Here is a 17,767-nt window from a genome sequence, read left to right as displayed (position 1 = left end):
TTTACAATGTACCACTGACCTATTAAGTATTTAAAGTGAAACATGTAATCTGTGTTATATGTCTTTTTGACACAGACAGAAGGAACTAAAGATAATCGCAGTTCATCTGAATGAAAAAAAAATGTTAAGGAAAAAAATTCAGGCATAGAATCTGGGAAGATTCTTGTCATCAATGCTAATGGCTCTAGGGAATTACTTAAAAAATTAAGGAAAGAAAGGGTCCTGAACAAGTCCTGGCCAAAGTAAAAGTAAGTTGAAATTTACAGGGAGTCTTTAAACCATATAGCACAAACTATAAAACTAAACAAAAACCTTCTTAGGTTGATGAGCAAATTAAATTTACAACATTTTAAAATAAGAGTCCAATGTTATAATAACTAACAAAAGTAGTAAATTTAAGTTGGCTTTGATTTTAATAAGTAGACCATTATAAAAAAGATTTAAAACAACTAGTGAAAAATAAGTATATTAAATATTACTTTGAGCACAAGCAAAGATAGTTTTTCCACATTAAATCAGAAAATAATATATTTTAAGACTATTGGGAAAGCACTGTATTCAAAATTTTAAAACTAACATTTTTTAATCACAGTTAACCTCAAAATCAGTAGAGGCTATATAATTTCACTTTGTAAAAAAGAAAGTTAATAGTACATAGGAAAAAATGACACTTGTTTTTATGCCTATTATGACAATAAGGATCAACTAGAAAAAATCTTTAAAACGTACCCAAATATTTATTTATTCATTTATTTATTTTATTTTGGTAGTGGGGATTGAACCCACAGGCATTCTACCTCCATGTTATGCTATGCCTCCAGCCCCCACCCCTTTTTTATTTTGAAACACATCTGCCTAAGTCGCTGAGGTTGCCCAGAACCTGTAATTCTCCAGTCTCGGCCTTCCAAGTACTGGGATAAGAAGTATGTACTACCTCACTCAGCAAAAGTGTACCAAAATTTAAAAGCCAAAATATATACAGGGAACCAGAGAGCAGAATCCTTGAATAAATCATCCAACAGGGTTTTTACTTAGTGATCAGTAAAAATTAGTTGAATAAAAACTTGGTGACACGCACTTGTAATCCTAGTATTTGAAAGTCTGAGACATGGAGGATTACAGGTTCAAGGCCAGCCTCAGCAACTTCATGAGGCCCTCAGCAATTCAGTAAAACCTGTTTCAAAGTACAAAATAAACCCGGTGTGGTGGCACAGGTCTGTAATCCCAGCATTCTGGAGGCTGAGACAGGTGGATCCGAGTTCACAAACAGCCTTAACTACTACTTTGTGAGGCCCTATGCAACTCAATGAGACCCTGTTTCAAAATAAAGAATAAAAAAATAAGTTTGGGGTATTGCTCGAAGGTAGATGCCCCTGAGTTCCATCTCCAGTACTACAAAAAAAAAAAAAAAAAAGTAGAAAATAATGATGAGGGTGGAAATAGAATGTCCCTCGGTTTCATTTCTAGCACCACCTAAAAAAGGAAAAAATAATGAATATCAGTAAGTCTAATTATGTCCTTACTATCTGCCAAGTGTGTTGAGCAATATAACATTTAATCCTTGTAAAAACCCCATATGAAGTAAGTTTCATTTTTGTTTCCCTATTTATAGGACACTGAGACACTGACAAAGAAGCTAATTTACCCCATAGAGATCTAATACACTGGAATTTGAATACTGGTGGATTTGACCAGCATCTATACTATACTTTCTCATCTTACAAGGATTAAATAACTATAATTAGAGCAGTAAGTAGTAAATTAACACAGCAGTGGTACATGCTTGTAATCCCAGAACTGGGGAGGCTGAGAAAGGAGGATCACAGGTTCCAGGACAGCCTCAGCTAGAGAGACCCTGTTTCTAAACAAAAATAAAATAGGACTGGCAGTGTAACCTAGAGGCAGAATGTTCCTGGGTTTAATCCCCAGTACAAAAAAATAATAATAATTAACAAAGAAGGACTATTTAAACCAGTATTTTCCCCCTTAACTAATGCTGAAGAATATTCAAAATCATTATGTATATACCTCAAACCCAAGTGAAAAATTTCATTGTACACTAACCGCTTAAAACAATCTCTATACAGCCAAGTATTTCCAAACTTTAGTTTATACCCTAATACCTTCAATAATTTACTTTTTGGGATGGGGTCTTGCTATATTGCATAGGATAGTCTGGAATTCCTAAGCACAAGTGACCCTCCTGCTTCAGTTTCCCAAGTAGCTGGGACTATGGGCATTATAAACAATATTAAACGATATTCTATACTATAAAACTATAACAAACAGCCTCGGAAGCTGAGTATGGGAGCATACGACTGTTATCCCAGTACCTGAGAGGCTGAGACGGAAGAATTCATTTATTATGAACAGTCTTAAAAAATTTAAAATTTGCACATGCACAATATCAAGAGCTAGCCCTAATGTTGAGTATGGATCTTGAATACTCATGGTAAATCAATGTAGGATCATAATTTTAACAAAAGTACTGCTCTGGTGGAGGATGTTGATCATGGACGAAGCTATGCAGGTATGGGTGCAGGACCTACACAGGAAATTTTCTTTATCTTCCTCCTAACTTTGCTATGAACCTAAAACTGCTCTTAAAAGACAGTCTTTTTTTTTTTTTTTTTTTTTTAAAGTGAGAGAGCTAGGGATAGAGCTAAGTAGTAGAGGACTTGCTTAGCACGTGCAAGGATCTAGATTCAATTCCTAACACACAAAAAGAGAGAAAAATATTTTTAAAATAAAACAGTGACTATCTTAAATATGCACCTACTTCACATTGAAATTTAAATTGAATGAGAATAAGCATCTTTTTAAAGTAAGTACACAAAAGGAATCTGGAAAAGGCACCATTGCTTGAAAAATCAAAAAGATTTTTTGTTTAAAATATTTAGAGCTAGCCGGGCATGGTGGTGCATACTTGTAATCCCCGCGTTTGGGAGGCTGAGACAGGAGGATCGCACAGGTTCGAAGCCAGCCTCAGCTACTTAGTGAGGCGGCTCTCAGCAACTTAGTGAGACACTGCTTCCAAATAAAATATAAAATAGGGCTGGGCGTATAGCCCGGAGGTAGAAAGCCTCTGGGTTCCACCCCCAGTACCACAATAAATAAATAAATAAATAAATAAATAAATAAATAAAATAAAACATAGCCGGACATGGTGGCGCATGCTTGTAATCCCCAAGCTTGGGAGGCAGAGACAGGAGGATCACGCAGGTTCGAAGCCAAGGCCCTGTTTCCAAATAAAAAAATATAAAATAGGTCTGAGAGTGTAGCCCGGAGTTAGGAGGGTTTCCCGAAACCCCAGTACCATTAATAATAATAATAAATTAAATAAAACATTTAGAGCTACATTAAGATTTATAAAATGTTGATTTAAATTTCTTTACATATCATTTTAGGATTAAACAGCTCTAACGGATTTAGTTTGCAATTCTGCTGAACTGATCAACTGGGAAAATTAAGGTAGGTTAGAAACCATTTTCAGAATATTAAAATATATAATATAAAACTGAGCTACAAATGTTGATGATAATATTCCAAGATTTTTTTCTAAGTATATCCATATATTTTTAAAATTTGTATTTTGGGCTGGGGATGTAGTTATGTGGTAGTGTTGCCTAGTATGCCTGAAGCCCTGGGTTTAACCATAATGACAGAATAAATTTTTCTAAAAAGATAAAACTGTCATTTTTAATACCCTGTAAAATAATAATTCTAAATATTCTATATTTGGCATGTGAAGACAAAAGTGAATGTGAATAATTGACTAGCAATGATATAATATGAAAAGCCCTCAAATATAAACATACTAGAGTGAATTTGTCTTCATATATTGTATAGTTAGCACTGAAAATATACATAGATATGAACTTTGCAAGACCAACTGATAAACTGTATAATACTTAAATTTTTCATATACTTAAATATTAGTCATCTGTAAATGTTTTCAAAATCTGATACTGTTAATAATGCTTTAAATTTCTATTATTGTAATTTTTGTGTGTGTGGGTCTGGGGATGGAACCTAGGGGCATTTGACCTTCAAACTACACCCCCTGCCCTATTTTGTATTCTTTATTTTGAAACAGGGTCTCACTAAGTTGTGGAGGGCCTCACTAAGTAGCTGAGGCTGTCCGTGAACAGCAATCCTCAGGGTCTCAGCCTCCTGAATGCTGGGATTACAAGCATGCGCCACCACACCCGGCTACTATTTTTATTTCATCTATATGCATTATTCCTTGAGATGCTTCTTTAGTCAATAAGATATGAAACAAATAAAATCTTTGTATTGTAGATATTTGTATTATCCATAAAGATGGAAATATTAATAAAAAATAAAGAGCATAAGAAAATACCTATACTTGATTTTAAAACCAATTTAAAGTTGGGCAAGGTGGCAAGACACTTGTAATCTTAGCATTCTGGAGGCTGACACAGGAGGATCGCGATTTAAGGAGGCCCTTTGCAACACAGTGAGACTCTGTTTCATAAATAAAGAATAAAAAAACAGATTAGGGGTGTCACTCGGCTGGGTTCCATCCCCAGTACCAATAAATAAATCCAGTGAAATTAAAAATAAAACCAAATTTATATATACATATTTTTATTTATTTCAGCCTATGTTAAAAGAATAGCTTCATTAAGTCACTTTGAAATTAACTCCAAACCTATAATTCCAATATTTAGGAGGCTGAGATAGGAGGATCACAGTTGTTCAAGGCCAGCCTCAGCAACTTACCAAGCCTCTCAGCAACTTACCAAGACCCTGTTTCAAAATAAAAAAGGCTCAGGATGTAGCTCAAAGGTAGAATGCCCTAGGTTCCATCCCCTATATCAAAAGCAGAAATTATTCTTTCTTTATGGAAAAATTGCATAAATTATGAAATGCTCATGAAAAAGTATTTGAACCATACTGTATGGCAAAGTATATGCATAATCCCATTAGGCTGAGAGAAAGGCAATAAGAAAAAATTCTCTACTTCTCAATAAGAAGATGCAATTCAAGTCATATTTTCTTAGGTGAAATACAGACTTTGGGAATAAGTATCAAGAGTTTTCTAAAGAAAAACTCATATAATAACAAACATCAACAGGTTGTTATTATATAACATTATATATAACATTTTTTAAATACTGGGATTGAGCTTCAGGGCATTCTACCTGAGCTACACTACACCCCCAGCTATTTTCTTTTTTTTTTTATTTTGAAGCATGTTTTCACTAAGTTGCTGAGGGTCTAAAATTGCTGAGACTGGCCTGGAACCTGTAATCGTCCTCTCTTAGCCTCCCACACACTGGGATTATAAAGCATGCGCCACTGTGCCTGGGTACAATCAATATTTAAATAAAGAAAAGTCCTTGGTACATGGCATGAAGTTTTAAATAGTTTAAATAAACTAGCATCATTTATTTTTATTTTTTCAAGTATATACCATTAAAAATGTGTTACAAATACTTAAAAAGAAACCCAATGCCATATGTACTTTGTGTGTGTGTGTGTGTGTGTGTGTGTGTGTGTGTGTGTGTGTGTGTTGCTAGGGATTGAACCTAGGGGTATTCTACACCTTTGAGCTATACCCCAGCCCAATTTTTTATTTTTTATTTTGAAACAGGGTCTCTCATTAAGCTGTGGAGGGCCTCACTAAGTAGCTGAGGCTGGCCACAAACCTGGATCCTGTGCCTGTCTCCCAAGTACTGGGATTTGAAGCGTGTGCCACCACATCTGGCTCCACATGTACTTCTTTTATTTGACGGGGGCGGGGTCTGGGGATGGAACCCAAAGGCATTCGACCTGTAAGCAACACCCCCTGCCCTATTTTCTATTCTTTATTTTGAAATGAGGTCTCACTAAGTTGCAGAGGACCTCACTAAGTAGCTGAGGCTGTCCAAGAACCACAATCCTCTCTCTGGTCTCGGCCTCCCAAATGCTGGGATTACAAGAGTGTGCCACCATGCCCCGCTACATGTACTTCTTAACACACACACACACACACACACACACACACACACACACACACAATCCAAATAACAAAATAATATATAGACCTAATGAAAATTATGAAACTTAAAGGTAAGATCTGGCATATCCTCAAAAAGGTTTACACAGTATTAATAACAGCTAAGATGAAAAACATTTTTAGAAATTTTATAAAATGGCCCTGAGTTGTAATCTGATTCTACAGAGGATGCCCACATAATACCTATACAGACAATTTATAACCATCTAATTATTACTTTTTGTTGTCTGAGTAAAACCAGGATTCCTTCCTACTGTTAAACAATCATCATTAAATTTATATGCAATTTATTTAAATCTCACTAAAAGATAGAAACTCCTTTAGGATTCCTTTAATTATTGTCCTTTCCATGTATATATGATGTATAACAGAAGATTAATGCAAGTCAAATGTTAATGTTCATAACCTAGAAACTATTAGCTTATATAAAAATACTTTATCAGCAAAATAACATTTTTTAATTCAGTGGATATAAGAATGTATCAACATATAACCATTAAATAGCTTCAATTTGGATATTTCAAGGTTCTAAACATTAATATTGTTTAACAAAATTTCTAATATTTAATTTTTGCTTAAAGCCAAATCATATCCTGTTGTGATCAGACAAAAAAGAAAAATGCTATTTTCCTTCATCTATAAAATAAATTTATGAGATCATAAAAAACAATTTAACAACCTAAAAAAGGTTCAAAGGGGGAAGCAAGAGCCTGAGAAAAAAATAGATTTATCATTCCGTCTACACTACATTCAATCTAATACAGCTTCATTTTGTAATATAGAAAACATAAAATTCAGGAGCCAGTTCATAGACTCTTATTTATGCATTTAAATCTTATTTTAATTCACAAATTACGCTGATCATTCTGCATGTAAACAGCCAATAATGATAGCCAGGCCTTTAGGAAAGGAAAACACACAGCACCAGCAAGGTCAGGAAGCCACCCAACACCATAGGACAACAGATCAAACAGAATGGTTTCATATGTTCCTATTGTTGACATACAGAATTTAAAGATGATATTCCTGGGAGCCATAAGTATTACCAGGAATATACAACACAGTATCAAATAAATATGTCACTTTCAAACACAGATACTAAGAATTTCATCTATTATCAGTCAACCTGCAGTACTAACATCTATTCGTTCATTTCTTTTTTTCCATTCATTTCTTTTTAACTAAGATAGCAAGCCAAAACAAACCTTTTTATTACTAAGCTTCTTCATGAATTCACTTCAGAGAACTAAAATTTTCTTAACTTCTTTTGACAGAACAAGTAGGCTTGCAAACTATAAATATCATTTTTACTATAAAGTGATTAATTAATAGAAAGGAATGATAGAGGAAGCAGTACTAATTTATTATTTCCTGGACGAAATTCTGAAATTAGGAAGCAATGACAATGTTTAAGCATCTTTAAAAACTGCAACACAATACAAGCAATGGTAGAAATTGACCCCAAGTAGCACACTAGCACATTTTAAATATACAATCTAGACCTGCCTTTGGCCACATGTTTGTGTAGGGGTTTTTTTTTTTTTTTTCTTTTTTTCTTTTTTTTCTTTTTTCTTTTAGTGGAGCTCTTAAAGAGACAGTATCATCCTTGGATCAATGTTCTACAGAGAACACATTTCTTAAATGTGTGATTACCAAGAATACTCTGCCATTCTAGGCCAAGAGTGTCCTGTTTTATTTTACTTTGGTATCAAAATATTTTAATTTCCATCCTCAATTACAGGGCAAGTAGCAATAAAATGATAAAAAGGCTACTGTGTAACTAGGTGTTTATGGGTAATCTACACATTTGTTACAACAACAAAATATTTTGCTACTTTTTTAAAAGTAATCACTGCTTCTTCATTCATTTTTCCCACATTTTTCCCCATGCATTTAATAAGGCAAAGGCAACCTATAACACCGGAAGATACAAGTAGGCAATTTCACTACCAAGTGAAAAGAAAGAAAGGCTAATAACATCAAACCAAATCCAAATAGTGAAATATCAGAGATTTCTTTTTCTATTTAGGAAAAGATATCCTAAAATGGGCTCATATTCATGCCCTTAAAACTGGCTTACTGTGTGATTTTAAGGAAGAGTTTATATTTCAATATATCCAACATATTTTAATATCTATTAACATTTAACATAACTACAAATCAATTCCTCCACATGAAAAAAAGGTGAAGAGAGGGTAAAAAAAAAATATATATATATATATATATATATATGTATATATTGGCTTACTTGGTGTACAAATACATCGACAGGAATGTCCAAGGGGCTTCCCTCTCGGTTTATCATGGAGATGAATCCAAATCCCATACGCACATTAAACCACTTACAGTGGCCAGTTCCGTGCAAAACCTGGGATTCCTCCTCTGCCTGGTCTGGCAGCTTCCCAGGCTCTTCTCCACCACCTTTGCTTGCCCCGCCTGAGATAGAACAGGACAAAAAAAAAAAAAGTCAGTTAGTCTGTATTTCCACACTGCAATCACTGAAAGAAAAAATAATAATAATAACCCGCTTGCAGGGTGGGAGAGGTAGAGGCTCATAGGGTGAAAAAAAATCATTAGTAGGTTTGAATCCCTTTCTTCTACAGAAAATATTTAAAATGAAAAGGGTTAAAAAAAAAAAAAGGAAGCGGGGGAAGAGGGAGGCCACAGTTCTATCGATCACACCAACTTCCACGTTTCTGTACATACGTGTAGTTGCTTCATTTAACTCCATTTTTCAGCGACATAGTATAGAACGGCATGTGATATGTTACTTGCTTATTGCTGATTAAACACTGATCTCACTTACAAAGATTTTTCAGCTAAAGTACTTTATCCGGTGGGTAGGAGAAAGGAAGAAATAGTGAAGATGGTTAGAACTACTAGTTAGTGCACACGCGGCAGCAGAGAATCCAGGGTTGTTCGCAACGTGCCTTCCCCTCCCCCCCATAACTTTCAATTAAAGTTGGGGTAGGTTGGGGGAGGGGGCAGGTGTATAAAAGTTTTCTTGGGCTCACTAACTGAAACTGCGCTTAATCACACTCACACAATTCAAACAATAGCCCCCTGAAAGCTTTTCAAGTTGTGAATCAGTGTGGGCGGTACAAAACATTTTTGGAGATCTATAACAATAAGGTTTGCATAAAGCCCCATTGAGCGATGGGGGGTGGGGAGGTAGTGCCCAGTATTGGGGTAAAGAGGGAAGGGGGGACAGGCAGAGAAGAATGAGAAAGGGGGCAGGGGACGAAAAAGAAGAAAGAAAATCACAGTAAAACAATAGAAAAGAAAATTAACCTTCGGCCATGTTGCCCCACCGACCCTCAGCTCCAAACTCGTGAGATGAAAACTTTCCCTTTGGAACGGAGTGATCTTCTGCATCAATCTAACATCTTGATTTTGTGCGATCACAAATTTAGCTCGCATGGTCTAATGTGCTTTCCTTCTTTTGATTTTTTTTTTCCTCGTCTCTCTCCAGTTTCTGGCCCCCTGAGCACACGTGACTTTGTCAATTACATGCTTTCTTGCTACTAATTTCACCTCGGATCCTTAAGGGGCTGGCAAGAGGAAGAGATAACCAATCGCCATTTCATCTATGCTGACATCAAAATAATTTATGAATGAACACGAAAAACTCAGACGTGTTATCTTAAAGGCGATTCGGGACGCTTCTTTACGATAAATCAGAAGGCTGATTTTTGTACTCCTACTTAAACACAATGGAGGGTCCTTGAATATCGCCTACTTAGAAAAACGCCAGTCATAGATGTGCACACGCGTGCCCTGTCTAAATAATCTTCTGGGGGGAGTCAGTTAAGTAAATCAATTGATATTATTCTTTTTTCCTTTGAGAATCAGCTACATCATACCAGTAAACCTACTTGGGACAGCAATTTCATATTTACCATTTATAAGGAAATATACAATTTGTAAAAGACCCAGTTAAACCTAATTACATACCCATTAAACTTTAGATAATGGTGACATACACCCAGGGAAAAAAGCGAAAGCGCAGTTACCTACTTATATCCAGATTTTTTATTTTCACATTTAAAATAAAATCCTACCGGAAAATGATCACTATCACCTCTCACGTCGTTAAATTATGTTTAGGTTTATCGTTTCGGGACAATTACAGGAGGTTGGTAAGGAATTGTTCTTCACAGGTTTCTCCCGCCATCTCTTTCCGGGGAGGAGATGTGATTAATGACTTCCTAAATAACAGCCCCGTTTTTCAGTCTAACAGAGTGAACCTCAATCAGTGGTGATTGTTCCCCAAGAGCCGGGCCAGGCGGGAGGGGGAGGGGCGGCGAGGGGGGGCGGCCTGGGGAGGGGGCCACCCAAAGGACGGAACTGGGTGCCAGAGAGGGGCGTGCGGGAGAGAAGAGGGAAAGTCATCCACTACCACTGCCCTCAGGTAGAATCGGTGAAAACTTCGTGACGAGTAGGCTCCCTTCCCTTCCATTCCCTTCCCTTTCCCGCTAGCCCCGTTTCAAAATGCTTACTTTTTACCTTATAAATCGGTACAAAGGATTGTTGATTACAAGATGCTGGTAACATACCCCCGTTTGTGAATACTTGAGTAAATATTATATATTAAATAGAAATGACTTACTTCCTTTATTGTAACAACGTTTTGAAAAGGCACCCATCAGCCTTTTTTACCCCACCCCCCATTTTCTTAAACAGGCAGTTTAAGGAAAAACTAACTGTAGAGATACCACTTCCCTTCCGCAAAGCTAGGGAGCAGACCCTCCCCCACCATGCGGGCAACCCCCTCCCTCTCTTCTAAACCAGTCCACATTCTGTTTCATACAAATTAAAATGTTGGGGGTTTTGAATGGAAAAGCTATTGAAAACCCTATGCCTATTAACATCTCTTTCTCATATTAAACTAAAAATAAATTTAAACTAATTCACTCAGATCTGAAAGAAACATTTATATAAAAATAGAAGTCATTCTCAGCTGTTTCTGATAAAAGGTGTCAATCAAACTGATCAATTTAGGAAAAATTTTCATCTGTTTATTTATTCCGTTGTCCTCAGAAAAGAAATCAAGCTTTCTGCTTTATTTTGAAGGGAATAACATTGTGCCAGCTGGGAAGGAGGAAAAAAGGTGTAAATACATTTGATTTTGCAAGTATAACCAAAGATCCAGACAAGTGTTCTGTTTGCTAACTAAACACTAGGCATTTTTAATAGTAGAAACTGGTTGCTATTTTTTCAATTATTACATTGACTAATAAGTAATTTTAATGATGGTATTAAAGGTTATATACTATGAGAAAACTAATTTAAATAAGAATTACTCTTAAAACCAACATCTGATTATACAGAATAATCTGAAGCATTCCTGTAAATTGAGTTGAAGTGCTATTATTTACACAAAATTATAAAATCACAAGTCAGTATAGTTGATGTTATTAAACACCATAGTAAATGACAATTTACCTCTTGATTTAAAAAAAGTCCTTATAACATCAGACATATTATGTAAGTATATTCTGAATTTTTATTTTTAAATTTGACAAAATTTAAACCTATCAGTATGTAGATGGAAAGTGTGGAATACCATAGCAGAACTATCTCGGATAGTTATAGAGATTCACAATTGAATTCAGTGCCTGAGTAGGGACGTCCAGTATTAGGGGAATTAAGGTAGGGTTCACTGGATTGGTCACTGATGTCAGAGGTTATCGACTCATTCATTTCCTGAGAGGGACATCAGCCTTTCAAGTTGTGTAGAAGGTTTTTTCCAACTGGGAACCCAGAGAAATCCTCTACAATTCATTCACAAAGAATTTAAGGCAAATGCATTTACATACCTTGGGGGTGGGGTACAAAGGGGATGAAGCCTGGGAAGGCTAGAAGGAGAAAAGGGTAGAGGAAAAATAGCTAGAAAAGGAGAGAAAGGCTGGTAAGGAGAGCACAGACTCACCAATTGATGGATCTGGGACTCACTGTTTTTTATATAGATTTGTCTTTTCTATTCCCTCCCCAAATCTTTTGAGCCTAAGATCCTTTTATAAACTGATCATAGCTCTTAAAGCTTATAAAATGCTTCTTACACATAAAATAGTCCTATGAGTCTCCTACAATGCTTTGCAATTTGTCACCTTCCTGAAGTCTTCTGGTTTTAATTTTTTTCTCATTTCCTACTTGGTTTTACTGGCAGAAAGACCTGTGTTTGACTCAAAACGCATGTTTTATACTTGTGAAAGCCAAATGTTTTATAGCTTGATTTATCAGAGTTATTTCAAAATGTCTTTAAACAGTTCAAGTAGCTAAAAAAAAAAATTGTCAACGCAGTGGGAGGGAAAAAATCAAAAGAAATAATCTATTATGCGCCTGATGGTTATCACAATCCTAGTTTCCCCATTAAAAAAAAAAAAAAAGTACATATTTTCTCAGCTTAACACCACCACCCCAAACAGTACAATGCAAGGGGCCAAAAGAGGTGACAGCTCACCACCAAAGTTTCCAACTAAAGCAATGGGTGACTTCAAGGGTTTGGTTCTCCTTAAATCTAGAAGGAGGGGCAGCGGAGGCTGGGAATGACCCCGCTGCTCCCCTCCTCCCAGGCAGGCAGGTCGCAGGTCGCTGCCCCAGGGAGGTCTGCAGCGGCGCGCCCTGGGCGGGAGCTGCGCCCCAGGTCCCGAGGAGCCTGGCAGCACACTGCCCTTTCCCTCCGCCGGCCCAGCCCTTCCTCTCCCTCTCTTCAGTCACCTTTCTCTTCCCATCACAGCCTCCTCTCTAAAACAGGGCAATTCCAAAAGTTGGCCATGTCTCCCTAATTAAAGGACTTTTACACTTGTCATCTTGTCCCCAAGAACAAAAGAAGTCCTTGCCCTCACCGCGATGCCAGAAACATTAGGCACAATCCGGTATTTTTACTTTATTTTCACACGTATAACATTTATAACTTCAGCCTTTAAGGGATGCCAGAACCTTCTAAATCTAAAATAAGGGAGGCCAAGGGGAGAGGGTGAACAGAAGAACCCAAGAAAATGACTGCCCATCCCCACCGGGCCAAGCCTAAAATGGAACTGCCTTCAAACAGACCCGCTCAGACCTATCAGGAAGCCAGGAAAACGTCCCTGAGAGCCTGGGGAGGTTGGGAGGACCAAGAAGAGCGGTCTGCGGGAGGGGTGGCGGGTGGCGGGACGGGACTCCGGAGCATCCACCCTCCCGCAGAAACTGAAGCGCCCGCCCGCACATCGTGCGCCGGGCAGTGAGTGTCGGGTTCCACCCTCTCCATCTCAGCAAAGGACTCGGCAATCCTTTCGTGGCATTCTCAAAACGAAAGGGGTACCTAACTGTTTGTTAGTCTCACAGCAGAGGCACTTCTGAAGTTTTTTATTTCTAAAAGCAAAATTTCGTTTTCATTTAATTTTCTTATGGGGAGATAAAAAGTTCTAGTTTAATACAATTGTGACTTTTACAATTTTTGATAGCTGTAAGAAATCTCTTAAAATTTTCATCAAAAGGCTTAACACATTTTTCAGGAAATAACTAAGTAAAACTATGGAATATACACGAAGAGATTATCATAAATTTTATTTCCACTCAGATTGCCTTCAAATTTCAAAAACACAAGCATTTACAAATGCTTTCTTTTGGTCAGCAATATATATATATATATATATATATATATATATATATATATATATATATATAATGAATGTGGGGGGAACATGACTTAAAAATGTAAACATACAATTCTTTCTCCCTCCCCTCAAGTCCTGAATAAATTTATTCTCTCAAACTTAATCTCAACGGTTCAGTGTGGTGGCACACACTTGTAATCCCAATACTTGGGAAGCTGAGGCAGGAGGATTGCAGGTCAAAACCAGCCTCAGCTACTTAGTATGGTGAGACCCTGTTTCCAAATAAGAAATAAAATCGAATTTGGGGTGTAGCTCAGATAGAATGCTTCTGGGTTTCATCCCCAGTGCCATAAAAATAAAATAAATAAATAAACCTTAATTTTAGGTGGGCTTAGTGGCACATGCCAGTACTTGAGAGGCTGAGACAGGAGGATTATAGGTTCGAGGATAGCCTCAGCAAGTAGTGAGACTCTCATCTACCTAGTGAGACTCTGTTTCATATTAAAAAAATAAAATGCACAGCAGGGGTTGTATGTCAGAGGTAGAATGCCCTTGGGTTCAATTCCCAATACAAATAACAACAACAATAATATCTAAGGAAAAGAGTCCACCAAAGGAAGAGTATGAAATATCTCCACATATTATTTCACACACATATATATATTCACACTGAGTTTATTTGGGGGAAAGGGGCAGCTATATCAAAAATAGGAAAGAGGCGGTAGTGGTATCACGCACCTATAATCCCAGTACTTGGGACACTGAGACTGGTGGATGTCAGGTAAGAGACCAGCCTCAGCAATTTAGCAAGATCATGGATTCAATAACAAAAAAAAAAAAAAAAAAGAGAGAGAAAAGAGCAGTGAAAGAGTAAAAGATAAGAAAGTGAGAAAAAATCTTCAGCCTTTAAAGATCCTTGAGTACAGAGCCAGAGGCACACACCCACACCCGCAATCCCAGCAACTTGGGAGGCTGAGACAGTAGCATTTATTTTTTGTAGGTTCAAGGCCAGCCTGTACATTCTAGTGAGGCCATATCTCAAAATAAAGAAATAAGAAGGATTAGAGGTGTAGCTCAATGGTAGAGTACTCCTAGGTTCAATCCCTAGTACCAAAAATAATTAAAGAATAAAATAAAGATATTTATGTAGGAAGCAAATCTTTGGGGGAAATGTCAGGTACAACCCAGAAGCCAGAGTTCTGGTTCCAGTCACTAACTTTGTGGCCTTGGGCTAATCACCAAGCTTCTCCAGCCTCACTTCCCTCATCTACAAAGTGAGATTGGACCAGCTGATATTCAAAGTATTTTAGTTTAAAATGTAAACTCTAGAAATAACTTTCCCTTTGGTGGAAATGCTACCTCTCATTTCCAACCTCCTTGTAATCATAAGGAAACACAACATGAACTTTACTGCAGTCAGTAACACACTAGCGTTAACATTATTTCCCAACAAAAAAAAAATGTCCCTAGACATTTTTGCCCCCAATTTGTCCCTACAGAACAGCACAATTAATAGTAAGAGAAAAGTATTTGGTAAACTAAAATACTATAGCAACTTTTAAGAATCTTCTTTTTCACAATACTCATCAGAACATCTCCATGTTAAAAAAAAATTCACTCTAGAAAAAAGTAGAATGCTATCAAATGTCAATACCTATCAGGGTGTTCTCCATTAAACCTTTTGATCCTTACTATTTTCCTTTGGCTCCAATCCTCTTCTGATAAGTTTTTGTTGTTGTTTTTCGGTACTGGGGATGGAACCCAGGGGCATTCTACCTCTGAGCTATACCCTCAGCCTATTTTTTATTCTGTATTTTTCACTGTGTGTGTGTGTGGTGGGGTGGGGAGTACTGGGGGTTGAACCCAGGGGCTTTCTACCTCCAGGCTACCCTCCCAGACCTATTTTATATTTTACTTGGAAACAGGTTCTCATTAAGTTGCTGAGAGTCTCACTAAGTAGCTGAGGCTGGCTTCGAACCTGCGTGATCCTCCTGTCTCAGCCTCCCAAGAGCTGGGATTACAAGTGTGCGCCACAATGCCCGGCTTATTCTGTATTTTGAAACAGGGTCTCACTGAGTTGCAAGGGACTTCACTAAGTAGCTGAGGTTGTCCATGAACCACATCCTCCAGTCTCAGCCTCTGTCTCAGCCTTCCAAATGCTGGGATTACAAACGTGCACCACCACACCCGGCTCTCATTTTGATAAGTTTATTACAATAACATCATTTTATTTGTACTTAGGAATCTCACAGCTTTTACGTGTGCTTTCCTGTGTGTGTGTGTGTGTGTGTGTGTGTAACTGAGGAGTGAACCCAAGGGTATCCAAGGGTATTTTACCTCTAAGTTACACTCCCAGCCATGTTTTATTTTTATTTTAAAACAGGGTCTCAGCCGGGCATGGTGGCGCACACTTGTAATCCCCGTGCTTGGGAGGCTGAGACAGGAGGATCGCGCAGGTTCGAAGCCAGTGCGTGCGCTGGCTTAGGAGACCCTATTTCCAAATAAAAAACCGTAAAAATAGGTCTGGGAGTGTAACCCGGAAGTAGAAGGGCTTCCAGGAAACCCAGCACCACCAAAAAAAAAAAACCAGGGTCTCACTAAGTTGCTGAGTATCCTCCTGTCTCAGCCTCCCAAGTACTGGGATTACAGGCATGCACACCAGGGCTACATTATGTGTGATTTCAAAGTAGTACTTGTCAAAAAAGCTGAGTCATGGCCAGGTGTGGTGTTGCACATTTGTACTTGAGAGGCTGAGACAGGCAGATGAGGCAGGTTCGAAGCCAGCCTCAGCTACTTAATGAGGCATTCTGCAACTTAATGAGACCCTGTTTCCAAATAAAACAAAATAGGTCTGGGAGTATAGCGCAGAGATAGAAAACCTCTGAGTTCCATCCCCAGTAACACACACACACACACACACACACACACACACACACACACTGCTGAGTTGTGGTGTTAAATTCATCAAGGTAGAGGCTAGAATAACACATTATTATTAAATAAAATCATTACTAAAATATTATATAGTTTCAGTAATATGAGAAAATATTTATATGTCAAAATATCAAAAGGTCCAATGATCCATCCAGTTGCAGTTGTATAATATGGGGCCAATTTTGATATATGTACATGAAGAACAATATAAACAAACTTCTGGATTAGGAAAATACTCTCATAAAAGTCTAATATACTATATTATGCTATTTATGTTATAGTGAATTATTTGAAAATAGTACTACATACCTATTTTTACTTTAATTCAACATATTTATTAGTGATTATTTAGAATTACAAAAATGAGTAAGACATTAATACTATTAGTCACCATAAATTAAATCTGTTATCTTGCTTAAATTATGAAAAAAATGAATCACACAAATTCAATACTACTAAACCAGAGAAAAAGGAGTTAATTAGAAGAGGCCACCCAAGGGGGGGGGGGGCTTGGTGGCAACAGGAGGATCCCGGTTTGAGGACAGCCTCAGCTGCTTAGTGAGGCCCTCTGCAACTTAGTGAGACCCTGTTTCAAAATAAAGAATAAAAAATAGGGCAGGGGGTGTAACTTGGAGGTAGAATAGCCCTGAGTTCCACCCCGAGACCCGCAAAAAAAAAAAAAAGAAAAGGCCATCCATACAATCCTCATAGGCATACCAGTGTTAAACATGGCATGATCTGGATGGAGTATTATGGCGCACTACACACATCTTGACAAAGTGGGAATACAAAATCTTGTGGTCTCCAAGTTCTCCCACAAATCTCTAGTGATCTTTTAAAACATCAGTTAAGTAAAATATTTAATTTAAAAAACAGACTAACCTGGGGCTGATGATACCTGGTTGAATGACCTCATTGTCTTCTGAAGAACCTAAAATCAGAGAGCTCAAGTCAGTTCTACATTAATTGCCTATTTAATTGCCTCTTCTTCAGCTTAATGGCTCATTAGAAAGCAATAAAATGCCCAGGTTTTGACTGTGAAGTGACCTGTAAACCCTTTTTTTAAGACTCACCTAGCAAAATTGGATACCAACTAGCATAAATTTGACTTCTATTTCTATTAAAGGACACTGTGTTTAAAGCACATTTAAGACAAAATCCTTTAGAGTTAAAGATGTTTGTTGCGGTATTGGGGATGGAACCTAAG

At 37.4% G+C, this 17,767-nt stretch overlaps 1 protein-coding gene across 2 annotated transcripts in view; it reads right to left on the bottom strand.

Annotated features, from left to right (window-relative positions):
• LIN28B (lin-28 homolog B) overlaps window positions 1-17,476 on the bottom strand; it is a gene marked incomplete at both ends in the record, with an annotated part of 126,252 nt that extends 108,776 nt beyond the window's left edge. For both annotated transcript variants that reach the window (XM_080700328.1, XM_080700329.1), the window contains 2 exons: window positions 8,274-8,461; window positions 17,443-17,476. In XM_080700328.1, the coding sequence (XP_080556454.1) occupies window positions 8,274-8,461; window positions 17,443-17,476 (222 nt within the window). The remainder of the gene's footprint in view (window positions 1-8,273; window positions 8,462-17,442) is intronic.
• Between the last annotated feature and the right edge of the window lie 291 nt (window positions 17,477-17,767).

Source organism: Muscardinus avellanarius, assembly GCF_963383645.1.
Source record: "Muscardinus avellanarius genome assembly, chromosome: 8".
NCBI lineage: Eukaryota > Metazoa > Chordata > Mammalia > Rodentia > Gliridae > Muscardinus > Muscardinus avellanarius.
The sequence above is the reverse complement of the archived record's forward strand: the minus strand, read 5'-3'. Positions and strand labels throughout refer to the sequence as shown.